Here is a 15,865-nt window from a genome sequence, read left to right on the forward strand (position 1 = left end):
CTAATAAATATAATAAAAATTATGATAATAAAACTTGACTGGTATAATGGTTAAAGCTTTTTTTGGACATTTCTGAAGGTACTTGACTTCGAGTTTCACCTGCAGTTTAACTCTAAAGGTAAATTACCTACCTGTGTGTAATTCATATACGGATTTTGGTTGTTACCTACGGAAATCATCTTGGATTTTGCTTCCTTATAAAAATATATATTGGTTGGCAAAACATTTTACAACATGTAACCACTTGCAGGTTCTGTTAAATTTCCAAATATCACAGAAGAATTAATTTGTAGCTTCTCTGATAGGGAGAGATACAATTTATAACCACTATGGTTGAGCTTTTGGCTGTGATATTAACTCTCCTCTCAGGCCTTATTGCCTTTGTTTATCTTCTCAAATATGTTAACAAAAATCAACAAGATTTCCCACACAAATTGCCCCCAGGAAGCATGGGGTGGCCTTTTTCTGGGGAGACTCTTGGCTTTCTCAAGTCTCATAAATCAAACTCCTTGGGAAGCTTCTTAAAAGAACATTGCTCTAGGTAACTTATAAAGTTTATGCATATATCATTGTCCATTTTCTATCTTTACCTTTAGATTAAAATTAGTGACTTACTACTCTATGTGCTTCAAAAGTTAAGCAGCGTGTATGTATATACGCGTGTGTTGTACTCTATGAAGGTTGGTAGTGGGCTTTAAATCTAAATTTCTAAGTAGTCGTTGTTTTGTAGGTACGGCAAAGTTTTCAAGTCACATCTGTTTGGTTCTCCCACCATAGTTTCATGTGACTTTGAGTTCAACATGTATATTCTTCAGAATGAAGGGGAGTTATTCCCTGTTGATTACCCCAAGGTGATGCATAACATCCTCGGGAAGTTCTCTGTGCTTCTTTCCAAAGGAGACCTTCACAGGAAGCTGAGAAGCACCATTATCAGTTTTGTCAGTGCAACAAAGTACGAAACCAAATTTCTCCACTCTATGGAAATCCTTGTACTCTCAACCATTAATTCTTGGGATCCAAACTCTAAACAAGTTGCTTTCTATAAAGAAGCTAAAAGGGTACGTATGCCTCCAAATCAATTTACTTGTTTGTTTTGTACTCTTTTAAGTACATTCCTTCGCGTTTTCTACATGATAAGCAGAATAAGTGAATATAATAGTACTTTAATCAACATATGTTGGAGAAATAACAATTTTTTCAGCTTTTGGGAGAGTGTTTGTTTTTTTTTATAAAGAAGAGATGGCCTTTTAAAAATTTGTCATTTTCGAACATATGATGTGTATATTTTCTTCTATGTGAAACAGTTTACGATCAATGTTATGATGAAGCACCTACTGTACATTAATACTGATGAGCCATTGGGCTCCAAGATTCTCGAAAACTTTGAGAAGTACATCAAAGGATTTATTTCATTGCCAATAAATATACCTGGAACTGCATATTTCAAAGCTTTGCAGGTACTAATATTATCATAAATTATTAACCATTTAATCCAAGTGCCAGAATAAGTGTCCTTATTCTGATATAAAATGTTTTACTATTTGGGCATCTATCAGGCTAGAAAAAGACTTGCGGCCATTATCAAAAATATTATACTTGGGAGACAAAAAAGTAGTAATGCGAGGCCTGTGCAAGGAGGGGACCTCTTGAATATGATTTTGTCAAAGCAGAACCTAAGTGTTGAAGAGATGGTGAGCATTGTGTTAGACCTCTTGTTTGGTGGTTATGAGACAACTGCAAAACTTCTATCCTTGATTGTCTATTTCCTTGGTGGAGCCTCTAATGCTTTACAACGGTTAAAGGTACTCAACTTTAAACCATTTCGAATGAAGAACACATGTCTTCAAAATCATTACTGGTTTGATTAATTATATTAACTGAGAGCCTTTTGCAGGAAGAACATCAAGAGATAAGGAAAAGAAAAAAGGAAGGAGAACCACTTAATTGGGATGATTATAAGCAAATGGAGTTCACTCAAAAGGTAAGAAACTAACCAATTAAATGAAGTTACCTGTATTAAGTAACTTCTGCCCCCCTCCAGGTTTTGTATTTTATCACTAATAATAGAAGAAACAAATCTTAACACCAGGTGATATACGAAGCTATGAGATGTGGTAACGTAGTCAAATTTTTGCACAGGAAAGCTGTCCAAGATGTCAAATTCAAAGGTATTTTACTATGGGATGATTGTCAGCCCCAACTATTTTAATTACGATATTATAAATTTCTCCTTAGCTTGTCAAATGTAAAACGTCATTCACTTTACATTTTTTCTTCTTGCACTTCGAAGTAATGAGATTTTACAGTCAGACACAAAAGTAAAATTAGAATTTAAAATTTACAAACATTACTGCTATGGTCCATCTACTAAGTATTAAGATGACTGAAAATACCGATAATTGGAATTGAAACTTTGTCTTATTAAAAAAAATTGTACAAGCAATGTATTTATAACTATCAAAACAAAATGAACTAAAAACATTCATAACAGAAATATCTAGCTTTAGATTTTGGATAGTTAGAGCTAAGAACCTAACTCTTTTATTTAGTTTATTTCAACACTTCTAACTCATAATCATTTTCTTAGTTCTTCAAATCTGTCTAACCTAAGTTGGTATGGTAAATATATCAGCCATTTGAGATTGGTGTTGCAATGCTGCACTTCTAACTTGGTCTCTATGTGTTTACCCCTCCCATGTGAGATTGAATTCTTTGCAAGATTGATGACAAATTGGTTGTCCACGCAAAGTTGCACGGTCTTCACATGTTCTAGCTTTAATTCATCAACCACAGATTAAAGCCAAACAAATTGACAAGCTGCCTCTCCTGCAGATATATACTTTGCCTCACAAGATGAGAGAGCAACCACAATTTGCTTCTTAGAACACTAAGAGATTGGTGCTTTCAAATATTAGAAAAAAATATCCATATGTGCTCTTCCTTCCCACGTTATCATTGTGTTGGAAATTAATTTGATAATTGGAATTGAAACTGAATTCTCTTATTAGAAGAAATTGTATTGATACAATACAAACAATACTATGTATAACCGTCAAAACACAATGAATTAAAAACATTATGATAAACAGAAATATCTAGTTTTGGAGTTAACAACCTAACTTTTTTATTTAGCTTATTCCAACACAACACGTGAGAATTATAATTGTATTCTGATCAATACAATTTTAAAACTATTTCATTTCAATAATATTTTTTCCGTTAGAATCTAATTCACGTTTGTCAACGTATTAGCAGTCACCATATATCACATCTACTTTGTTTCACAATGACATGTTTATTCACTTTGGGTGAGGTGTATACTTTGTGTTGTATATTGTTAAACTGAAGCCATCCTCACGCATTACTGAAATTGTTGCAGATTATGTGATACCTGCAGGATGGAAGGTTCTTCCTGTCTTGTCTGCGGGACATTTGGATCCCACCCTTTTTGAAAATCCTTTGGAGTTCGATCCCTTTCGGTGGAATGTAGGTTCTTGCATAAATCATGCTAAATAATGTCTTTGAAATTCATAAGGCTAACTCTTGTTTAATATATAGCTTTATTCTTGCATTGCATATATAAATGTGAATGAACACACCACACGAATACGCAACAACTTTTATTTGTAACCCTAGCAGATAATTAGTTTTTGTCTGTATTTGCAGGACAATTCGATAAGAAAGAAAGTGGCACCATTTGGTGGGGGTCCACGACTCTGTCCAGGGGCTGATCTAGCAAAAGTGGAGACAGCATTCTTCCTTCATCATTTTGTCCTCAATTATAGGTACTTTACTCATTGCACTACCCACTTACATATTTTAACATGCATGCACAGATTATGGTAAGCACTAGCAAGATCGGCTATATATCCATTTATTAATTAACGCCTGGTTCCCCCATTTATTAATCTGTAACGCTTTCTGTCCAGGGGCTTAATATGTCTAGTATAAAGCTACCTACCTGTACTGTAGAAATCATTTTGATGACTTTTTTTTCTCATGTTATTATTTCCCTTTGATCTCCTCCACCTACTACAAATTTCTTTTCTTTGGTGTTTAGGCATTTTGACACTTATGGAAGGGTGCATAATTGAAATAATATCAATCACACACTATTTTTTCTTATCGACAAAGAATAATTGAATTAATAGGCACATTTCAGGATTCTCTCTACCCTTATACATAAAAGATGACCTACTACCTAGCTAACATAAAAAAGAAAGAGTTTAGGCAAAGAGCATGATAAGCAACAAGCTCTTCATAACAAAATATGAGCCCTTGCACTTATAGAGCCCGCCCAACAGTTTTCCGAAAACTAACCAAAACACCCCAGAGCTGGATGGGATGCTTCTGGTCTGCCTATATGAATCAGCTATGCCAAAAAACACTTAAAGTGAACTAAAAATCAAGAATTGAAAGAACAAATTAAGTTCTATCTAAAATAAGGAGCAAGATATATATTCATGGCAATAGCTCTGTCCTTTGCACCATGTACTCCAACACAACCTCTCTTATAGGTTCCAACGCTTGCTGCATAATTATCTAGCACATATAACACATTAAGCACCCCCTCGATTGTATTCCATGCTCCCTGCAATTCAATTATCACTTCTTCATCTCCCTATCTTCCAACATCCTCTAAACCTCCTTACACAGCCCGCATACTCCCTATGGATGGATCCTAAAAAACAGACCAGCAGTTGAAGTTGGAATTCTGCACTGGATGGGACTGCATAAAACCAGGATAAAAACTGCAGCTTCTTAAAAAATCATTCTTCCTTCATCTACCATCCTCCAATGCATTCTCACTAATGGTTTGCAGCGGCTACTGCATAATTCTGCAGCACCTTGATACTTCTCCAAAATATTCATAGCAGACCCTCAAACACCCCAAAAACTATGCATCCCTGCTGTAAACGAATGGGCTATAGCATGTCATAGCTGCATTGCACAGTAGAACTGTTGTGCCACACTGCATAATAGAGAACCTTGACAGCAACTCAAACCTATGCTTTGATACCTCATTCTTCCTTCATCTTCCATTTCCTGCTACATTCCTCTCCTTCACATATTCCTGTAAAAACTCCTCTACTGTTTGTTTATAGTGGTCCAGTTTGACAGCAGCCGTGCATCAGAACCAGAACTCTCTGTGTTGTTCTGGATTCAGTACTAACCAAGCTGCCACTTTCTTCTTCGTATGCCCTAAAAGGCCAATGAGCCTAGCCAAAGATGAAACAGGGCAGCTGCTGAAGCATCAACTAGCCCCGGTTTGCTTTGCAGGCAGTCACACACTCCTTCATGCCCCTAAGCCATAAAGCTCTGCACTAGCCATAAAGCTCTGCTCTAGGCATAAAAACTGCTCCACTAAAGGCACATCAATTGCTGCATACACCTTGTTCTCAACCCTGCTACAGTCTGCTTTGTTTTATGCATCAAGCCAACTTCCTCAGTGCTTTAATCACTGATATACATCCTCCTTGCCTCTGATTACCCAAGGCACCTACGGCACACACCAACAACTAAACTGCTGCTTAATTATGCAGAGCTGAGAAGAGTTATGCAACTCCTATAACATGTAGAAAAATAGAACATAGAAGAAACACCTATAAAAGACCATGGGCTAACTGAGTAAAACACTCTGCCTGCCACTAAGAGGTCCTTGGACTGTATCTTCACACACCATTTCTGCGTTCCCACACTAAGATGGCTCTACCTTTCCCCCCCTGCACATCGTTATAGTGACCAGCATACCATCCAGAGGGTTGCCCTTCCTTATTACCTGAAACTCTTAAAGCAAAGGTCAGGATTCAATTGCCAATTCGAAAAAGACTAATTGAAAGAACACACCCTATATTTCATCCAAAGCCACACTCTAAGTTGTGTAAAATGGAAAATTTCTTCCGCATCCGATACCCCTTCTTTAACTAAATTTCTTTGTTCCCAAATGCCCCTCACCACTGCCACTCACATTCCTTTCCATAGCAGATTTTTCTTGATTTTTTCTTGATGTTCATATGTACCAAGTGAAAGTTTTCAAAATGAGACAACAAATCCATTTGTTGAATAGACATAATACCTATCCATCTAAGGCATAATGACCATACCCATTGTGCAATGACGCATTACAAGAAAAGGTGTTGAGATGTCTCTTTCGTAGCTTGGCACAACCCACAAACAGGTGATTCCACTAACATTCCTCTTCTTAATAAGTTGTTTGTGTTGCCATTTTGTCCAATAGAATCCTCCAAGCAGTAGTCATTGCATTGGGACAAGCTTTAACCACAACTGTTTGAAAATGCCATAAGGTTGGGTAGTGACATGATTAGCCAAGCACTCATAAGTCGATTTCACTGAGATCCCCCTGTGGTATCCCCTCCCCACACTTGAAGGTCTGAAGCTTCCCTATTCAGAATACCCGTAGAGATATGCCATCATTTCTTCTTCTTGTAAAGATTCTCATTCAAACCTGACCCTTATCCACCTTAACTTCCAACACCACACAGATTCTTCCCAGACACCTACCTCACCCACCATCAGTCCCTGATCCAATGACAGAGAAAACAACCTAGGATATAAGGTATTGAGATTATATCTACCTAACCAATTGTCCTCCCATAATTTAGTTTTGTCCCTTGATCCAACATACTTTTGATAACTCTTACCACCAAGACTAGAGTTTCATCTGGCTTTGCCTTCGACCTGATTCCAACCCATATTTTGATACTAAAATTTCTTTCCACTTCCCTTGTTCACTAACCGCCATTTCCATTTGGAAAAAAAGGCATTGTTAAAAATTCTTATACCTTTAATCCCTAGCCCACCTTCCTCCAAGGGTTTGCAAACATTCTCCCATCTTATCCAAGATATATATTTTTTGTCTCTTCCTCACCCCCACAGGAATTTTTGAATACTAACAATTCTCTTGTACACTGATGTCGGGACCGGACCTTATAGAAAGACATATAAAAGAGAGGTAAGGCAATTATTACCGATTTAAATAAGCATATTCTTCCTGCTAGCAACAAAAACCTCCCTCTCCAAGCACTTAGCCTGTCACTTATCTTATTTAGAATTGGCTCCCAAAACTGCTTCTTCCTTTGATTTCCTCCAACTTCTAACCCCAGGTATTTAAATGGTACCCCATTAGAGTGCAATTTAAGGATTTTGCATAAAGTTCAAGGGCATTACCAATGTTATCAATATCGGATAACGGATCATATCGGAGACCCAAAATTTCCTTTATAGAGTTATAACGGAACCCATATCGGGTTATGGCGGAAGCATGGCGGTCAAAAGAAATATAATATATATATATATATATAAATAACTTCAAAAAATGCAAAAATAATGAAAGAGACAATCATAACTAAAGATTAAATTATGTCTAAGAATGTGTAGTGGCTGTGGTTTAGGTTTAGGGTAATATGTCTCTTAATTGGGCCAAAATAGGCCCAAAAGCCACACATCAGTTTTTAAAATTTTAAGGTTGAAAAACCCACTAATAAGGTGTTTAAATTAGGGTTGCAGCCCCACCACACACCACATGTCAGTTTTAAATATTTAGTATTTTTAATTTAAATTTTAAATTTTTTATTATTTTAAATCTGAAATGGGCCAAAGGCCCAAATCTTTTTATTTTAGAAATTAGGGTTAGGGTTTTGCACCCTTCTTCTTCATCAGCCGCCTTCTTCATCAACTCCGAGCCTTCTTCTTCATCAGCCGCCGCAGCAGCCCTTCTTCTTCATCAGCCGCCGCAGCAGCCCTTCTTCTTCATCTACTCCTTCAAGCTCCGCTGCCTACCGATATTTTGGATATCTCCGATATCCGTTACCGCTCCGCCATGCCAATAGCGGCCGCCATGGGCCGCCATGCGAAATCCGATTCGCCACCGCCTTGTTGTGGCGGTGGTCTGGAATTCCGCTACCGAAATCCGCCATGGCGATGCCATGGCCGATATGTGATAACACTGGGCATTACTTTCAACATTTATACCAGTCGGCTTTAATTTGTAGAAGTTGATTTTCAGCCCAAAAGCAAGTTCATAGAACCTTAGGATTGCTTTTATATACATAACTTTATTGTAGGTGTCTTCACACATAAATAAAGTGTCATCAATGAATTGTAATACAAAAGCTTCAACCTCTTTCTTCCCTACCTTTACACCTTTAAGCAGGTTCGCCTTGATTGCTTCTCTTACTAGCCCAGCCAAGCCTTCAGCTACAATTAAGAAAAGAAACGGGGCTAAGGGGTCTCCTTGCCTCAACCCTCTTGATGGATGAAATTCCGTCGTGGAACTTCTATTAACCAAAACAGATACCAATGCAGACTCCAAGCAACCTCTGATCCACATAATCCATTTACTGTGAAAGCCCAACCTGTGTAACATATCAAATAAGAAATCCCACCTTACCGAATCGTAGGCCTTTTCGTAGTCCACCTTCAAGCACAAGTCTCTCCTCCTGTATCTCCTTAACTCCTCAACAACCTCATTGGCCACCAAGACACTGTCCAACAGTCCTCTATCCTTCAAGAAAGACGATTGGCTATCATCAATAACCACAGGCAAAACCCTCTTAATACGACATGATAAGGCCTTGGTTATGATTTTATACATAGCATCCACAAGGGAGATAGTTCTATACTGATCGAGTTTATGGGTACTAAAACAAATAGCCAACTACCAGCAAAATCTATATGCCACACATCTAAATACCTAAATGGTTTAACTCCCTAATCAAAAGTGAATTGTTTAAGTATTATAGCACAATGACCAGAAATAGTTCTATCCAACGCATTGTTTATTTTTTGGCCAAAGATCTAACCATTCTTATGAAACTAAGATTCTATGCAGCCTACTCTTTGTACCATTGATTCTATAACATGTGTATTTTCTCTCAATCATTGGAAATTTTAGAATATTCATATTCTCATTGAATATATATTAAACTACCTTATCTCCTTTATTCCACTACCTATTTGAGATAATGTTATCCTTTCTTCTAGTTTTCTAACTGCATTGAAGTCACCTAACATGCACCACACCATGTTCTCATCATCCATCCTATTCTCCTATTGCATAGTAACTCTTCCCATATTGATTTCTTTTCATTACATGACTAGGATGAATATACGTTCACAATATAGTCGTTATTTTTTATCACCCCATTCCCCTTTAAACAATATATATCATTTTCTACATGTTGAATTCATCGCTGAAAATTTATTTTATTCCAGATACTCAATACACCTCCAACTCCACTTTGTGTACCCATTCTATATTACTTGGCACTGATCATATGTTATTGACACCATTTTTGTCTCTTGTATGCATACCATATTTATGTCCTTCTTTGTAATTATTTCTCTTAACTATTTGTCTTTTGATGACCCTTCTAACCCTCTAATGTTAAATCTTATGATCTTCATTAATCTATATGTTTATTCCCTCCCTTGATTATGTGCTTGTGGCTATTATCTCTTTTTCCCATTTCATTTATTCTCATTATTATGTTTTGTTCCTCCCCCGAGTAGGTGAATCCAATTTCTTTCCATATGTTCCACAATCTAAGTGTTTTTATTGAGTTATTTCTAATACAGAATAGAATAGTCTATTATAATTATTGATATAGAATAGTCTATTATAATTATTGATATCTATATCAGACAATGAATTACTCATTGAGTGGATGACTAACCTCAATTGGCTTCTTTGTTTAGGTTTTATGCCTAAGCTTTTCAGTGTGGCATCTCACTTCAGCGAATAACTTGTGTCACCAACTATTAAATTTTTGCGTAGAAGTAGAATTTTCATATCAATCTTCGTTGCTCCTCTATTTATTCCCCTTCTTGAATGTGACTATCATTCGTTTTCACGCTTGTACTTCCATTCATGCCCCCTAGTGTAGTGGTTGTTGCATTTTCCTCGAGTATGCCTTCTTCCTCTGATTGTGGTCACTCTACCCCCATTATTTCGTCTCTTCCTTGAGGATACTTGTATGGGCATGTGGATTATAATCCAACAATTTGTATTGGGCCAGACCCATTTGATCTCTACTCACATGTTTGTATTGGGCCTGTTTGTTAACCTGTGTGTTGGGTGCAGGGACTAAAAAAAACCCTAATTTTCATTTCATTAAGGTTAGTTTACTCTGTTGGTGCCAATCATATTTGAACAATTGGGTGCCAATCATATTTGATTGGGTGCAGAGAGAATCTGCCTTCTTCCCGTTGTGAGTCTCTGGCGAAGGATATTTTCCCTTGATCCTCGCTTACACTTGTGATCGTACATTCTCTAAATAGTAATAACATACCTAGTTATAATAATATAATAATATTTTAACTGTGTATGGTGTTAAAGGATCACCACCCTTTTCCATTCTTGTGTTTCCCTGACCCCCTTCACTGTACTTGTCTGTGACATTCTAAAACATTTTCACTCTTATTATGTTATTGCTGCACTCAGTTTGACTCGTCGTTGCAAGCACTCTCTGTTGGCCATCAATGTTTGACAGTTTATTTCGTCTTTACCGGCGAAACCACCGATGTAACCTCCTTATTCAGTTGGGATATTGTAGAATAGCTCTAGATCAAATCCTTTGGCTCTGTAAGAGTACGATAAAGAATCATCGTATGTCTTCTTTCCCCAAAATCTACCACAACGCTTTGACGAACCCTTTGATGGTGTTTCCTCTTCAATTGATACTTGATACACTACCATTAATCTTGATCTTCGTGCTCACTTTTGCTTCAACTTTGATAGGTGTATATTCAATCTTGCATACTCAAGCTCCTCCCAATCTTCAGTAGCTTTATCAATCGTTATTAGGGTACCTATAGTGGCAAACCATTCCCGCCCTCCAAAGATGTATTGGTATTCCCTATAGTATTTTCCTTGGTCCAAGATGTGATAGATTCAAACATTGTTGACAACTAGTCCTTACTCGCTTCCCCTTCACCCATGAGAAGCATCCGATTATCTCCCATATATATTATAATTGAATGAAACTGAATCCATTGAGTGTAAAGCTTTCTCAAATAGCCTTAATGGTACATGTGTCATAGATCTTCCCAATATAGCTACGTTGAATCAAATCGTTGCCATCTTCCTTCACCTGGAACTCCATACCTTTTCAACCAATGTTATAAGCGTTTTCCTTTGCTCCCTTCACAACTTAAGCATAACTTGGCATGTTATCCTTCCTCTTGTACACTTTGTTGTGTGTCAAAGGTTTAAGGATCTTATACCATCCATTTTCTCTGTTCGTCCTTCCTACTGCCATTGATGCATTTTCACCTTTTCGGTACTTTGGGTTTACGTGGATTTTTATGTTTCCAATCTAGATATTATCCAATTGTTTCTCGAGCTTCGGATTAGGGATCCTGTAATACTTCACAAGATTCAGTCTTCTTGAGAAGAAAATATCATGTATTTTCCCCATCTTTGAAAAAATCGCCACATTTTGTATACACCATATATAGTTGGATGGAAAGTGAGAGAAGAAAGATGTAGTTAGCTCCCTCATGATTTGTTTTGAAAGAGAAACTTATATATGCTTGTTTGAACAAGTATGATGATATGATAGTGAAAAGCTTGTGACACAAACTACATATATCTCTCTCAAAAACCTTTGTAGTAGGGGTTGTTCTTCTCCTTATGTTTATTTTAGTTAATATCCTTACACGTTTTTATTTGGGGGCTGGGAAGTGAAAGTTAAATTTAAATATAATTTTCCTTCTTTATTTGTTATCGCGAATGAACATGGTTAATGTTGATATTACTTTGCTAACAGGTGGAAAATAAAGGCTGATGATCCCCCACTTGCTTTACCGTATGTGGAATTCACGGGAGGGTTGCTATTGGATCTTGAACCCATAAGCTGAACTTCTCGGAAACACCTTTGATAGTTTGGTTTTTATATGCTGAAAATCAATAAAACAATAATATGTAAAAGTAATTCTCTATTTACAAAAACGGGAAAAAAAACTTTTAAATTCGGAATTTTATTACATTATCTTTTCCATTTGGTCTCTGAACAAACAATTCTACACTATGATTTACACATCCATATCACCTAACTTTCTTTAATGAAGAAATAAACGGCATGAAATTTTTAATGACTTAATTGTTTCCCTATGGGTATAACAGAGAAAATCGACAATAATCGCGTATGAAATCATGAGCTGTTTAAATAAGTTAAACCTTCTGTAAAAGAAAGCATGAAATTGTTCATGAATTAATATGTCCCTGTGGGTATTGACATAAATTGCACTTGAAATCATGAGTCCTCAAAAGTTAATTATAGACACTATTCGTGAACAGTGTTATAACAAAGAAAGACCGGTGGCAATGAAAAAGTCAAATTAAGAAATGACGAATCAAAAATTTTGTTTAATGTATTTGAATTTTATTTTCTATTTAACATTGATTAAGTAAGAGTGTATATTAGTTTTACGTTAATGCATTTTTGTTATATTTGTTTAAAAACTATAAAAATAAATACTAAAATGTGAAAGACTAAACAAAAAAATAATTAAAAATTTAAATTTAAAAATTATATATCCAGATCAATGGTCAAAATTTAATCCATATATTTAGATGTTGGTATATCACACTTCTTTATTTATTCTTATTTGGTCCAACATTGTATGAATTTAGTTGGACTTGAATCACTTTCAATTGTAACTCAATTTAAGTCTTCTTACATGTTCCGTTGCTTTTATTCTCTTCGTGTTGGACGTTAGTTGAATCTTCAATTAAAGGCCAATTCTGTCATAAACTATAATTGTTATTTAAAGGAAATGAATCCAAAATAGAAAATAGGTAATAACTATATATATTTATGAGCAAGAATACTTTCTCTTGTCTTATACCTTGTGACTTTTTTTGGAATTATGTACTTTCTTTGTGAGTGAAAATTATTTTATAGGGGTAGTCATCATGTATAGATTTGTGATCATATTGTCGTGGCCTTCCAAGCATAATGTGCCCAAATTTCATAGGAATAACATCACATAAAACATTTTCCTCATAATTGTCCATGAAAATGAGTATACTTATTCTTTGACTACTATACCACCATCATCATTTATCCATTCAAGTTTGTAAGGTTGTGGATAGGGTTTAGAGTCAAGGCTAACTTTTCCACCAACCTTGCATTGCAACATTTACAATTGTAACCATTATCCATAATAACAGAACAAAGTTTTTTTTTAAATTTTACATTGTGTTTGGAAGAGGTTCTTATGTTGTGACGGTAAAAGTACAATTAGTTGACTTTCAAGAAGCCTTCTCACCACTAGTAACTCTCCTTCACAAGGACGGATTTCCTCTTCCACAGAATCTAAAACAACTTCTTCACCGGTGAAGAATAAGAATTACCCTTACTTCCTATGTCTTCGTCTTTTAAAACCATTTCTCTCTTATGAGAGAATACTCAAAAGAGTAGTGTCCCTTTTCAAGACACTTAAAGCATTGAATATTTATCATTTTAGCCTCTTTAAAAGGTTATCTATAGTTATTTTTTTCTTTCTCTTTTTAATTTCTCCTTTCTCTTTCCCTCCTTTCTTCATGTGGGTGGGAACTCATGTTTAGATTTGGAGGCTAACCCTCCCTCTTGTAGTCTCTTAGAATAGGATGTGTTTGGGTGGTCCCTTTTATAGCAGATTTTGTTATAAGTTGTTGTTCTACCCTCACACATACTTAAACTAAATCATTATAAGATAATAGTTGAACTTTATCCCGAACGGTGTGATTAACGCTACTTTGGAACCTTGCCATTGTTATTATAGGTTTTTCTCTAATTATTGTCCTCATCAATAGTAACTCCATTTTTTTTCTACACTCCTCTGTAGTCATGTCTTTTTGTTGGAGTCTTTGGAGTTTGTACATCAACTCCTAAAATACTATAAAAAAAATGTGAGAATTAGTTGTTATACTGGTGGAACGTGCTCGGGGCCCGACCCGAACACTTAAGCATACCATTTTGGTCTGCCTAGCTTAAAAATCTAAATACTTAACTCAGCCCAAACGATAACATGCCTAATGATCTGTTATGGAGTCAGCCCAAGCGGTTGGCAAAATATATCAAAAAATGGGCAACAACTATAAAACAACTGAATGTATAACTGAATCAATTAGGCACAAATATTTGCTATAAATCTGATGAAAATAAACAGTAAGAGAAAATGCTCTGCCAACACCCCTAAAATAAATTAATAGAATATCTTTATGGTTGTTAACTCCTAAAGGCAGGATCTACGAGTATTATAAAAGGGCCTCAAGACCCTGAACAAAGGTAAGTGTCATTCCATACACTACACACTATACTCATATTTATATGCTCTCACTGACTTGATTGTCGGAATCTTGTCAATAGGTGGAGCTCCCCTCACTGCTGACTTAAAGCATCTCAAAGCAACAGTAGAAAAAAGTTGGCCCAAAATCTACCTTCAGGACTCGATCCAGGATAGTAGATGAGAACATTTGGCAACCACCGTAGGGCAAGTAAAACTGATCTCACTAACTACGTTACGTATGACATATAAATGGTCATTATCATTTAAATCTGTTGTGATATTTTAAATTTGTTATCATATTATTATGAAAATCACAAATATATTTAAATATGGTATCATATTATTTTGAAGATACCACAAATGATTATTATCATTTAAATCTATTATGATATTTTTCTGAAGATAACAAATATATTTGTTATCATATTATTATGAAAATAACAAATATATTTAAATTTGTTATCATATTATTCTGAAGATAACATAAATGATTATTATCATTTAAGTCTGTTGTGATATTATTTTGAAGATAACAAATATAATTGTTCTTATTTAAATTTGTCATCATATTAGTTTGAAGATTAACACAAATGATTATTATTATTTAAATCTGGTGTGATATTATTCTGAAGATAACAAATATAATTGTTATTATTTAAATCTATTATCACATCATTATGAAAATAACAGATATATTTAAATTTGTTATCATATTATTCTAAAGATAATAAATATAATTGTTATTATTTAAATCTGTTATCATATTATTTTGAAGATGACATAAGTGATTATTCATTTAAGTCTGTTATGATATTATTCTAAAGATAACAAATTATATTGTTATTATTTAAATCTGTCATCATATTATTATGAAGATAACACAAATTATTATTATCATTTAAATTTGTTGTGATATTATTACGAAGATAACAAATATAATTGTTATTATTTAAATTTGTTATCATATTATTATGAAAATAACAGATATATTTAAATTTGTTATCATATTATTCTGAAGATAACATAAATGATTATTATCATTTAAGTTTGTGGTGATATTATTATGAGGATAACAAATATAATTGTTATTAATTAAATCATTTATCATATTATTCTAAAGATAACATAAATTATTATTATTTTTATGATGTTGTCAAAAATATTTAATTGTAATTGGTGAGATTTAATCCAAATAATAAGGTTAAACAAATTTTATGAGATATCAGTCATAAATTTATGAGATGTTTTATTTAATTTTAATCTCTCTGTTTAAGTTATAAAAAATCACTTGGGAGTGGTCATAGTACAATATTTCTTCTATTCTTTCACTTTTCCCAAACCATAATTTTTATAGTACCCAGTAGATGTTGGGTCTATTAGTGTCTAAGTTCAAGAGGGGAGGGGTGAATTGAAGTTATAAAATTTTCGCAAACCCAAACTGTTTTACAGTTTAACTGAGGAAAAAGAACATATTGATTCTTCAAAACACTTTAACACAAACATAACTTATCTAGATTAGAATTGAGATCAAGCAATGAAAGATAGCAAAATTAGATCGGTTCACTTTTAA

At 34.7% G+C, this 15,865-nt stretch overlaps 1 protein-coding gene and 1 long non-coding RNA gene across 2 annotated transcripts; one reads left to right on the forward strand and one right to left on the reverse strand.

Moving 5' to 3' along the window:
- The first annotated feature begins 236 nt into the window (after positions 1-236).
- Positions 237-12,018, forward strand: LOC137826213 (cytochrome P450 724B1). Its single transcript, XM_068632100.1, has 9 exons — positions 237-541; positions 731-1,058; positions 1,305-1,457; positions 1,557-1,802; positions 1,895-1,981; positions 2,090-2,168; positions 3,380-3,486; positions 3,667-3,785; positions 11,790-12,018. The coding sequence occupies exons 1-9, from the start codon at positions 330-332 to the stop codon at positions 11,878-11,880; spliced, it is 1,422 nt and encodes a 473-aa protein (XP_068488201.1). The 5' UTR covers positions 237-329; the 3' UTR covers positions 11,881-12,018.
- Positions 2,385-9,983, reverse strand: LOC137826214 (uncharacterized). Its single transcript, XR_011083431.1, has 2 exons — positions 9,696-9,983; positions 2,385-2,826 (listed from the first exon to the last, which is right to left on the reverse strand). It is a non-coding gene; the product is annotated as an uncharacterized lncRNA (long non-coding RNA).
- Positions 12,019-15,865: the final 3,847 nt, after the last annotated feature.

Source organism: Phaseolus vulgaris, chromosome 8 (genome assembly GCF_000499845.2).
Source record: "Phaseolus vulgaris cultivar G19833 chromosome 8, P. vulgaris v2.0, whole genome shotgun sequence".
Lineage (NCBI taxonomy): Eukaryota > Viridiplantae > Streptophyta > Magnoliopsida > Fabales > Fabaceae > Phaseolus > Phaseolus vulgaris.

What these genes read in the sequence shown, in the direction of transcription:
- LOC137826213 (XM_068632100.1), top strand. Translation starts at nt 330, where the DNA reads ATGGTTGAGCTTTTGGCTGTGATATTAACTCTCCTCTCAGGCCTTATT. An exon ending in CCAAGATGTCAAATTCAAAG is followed by an intron (nt 2,169 to 3,379) that starts GTATTTTACTAT and finishes AAATTGTTGCAG; the next exon opens with ATTATGTGATACCTGCAGGA. An exon ending in CATTTTGTCCTCAATTATAG is followed by an intron (nt 3,786 to 11,789) that starts GTACTTTACTCA and finishes CTTTGCTAACAG; the next exon opens with GTGGAAAATAAAGGCTGATG.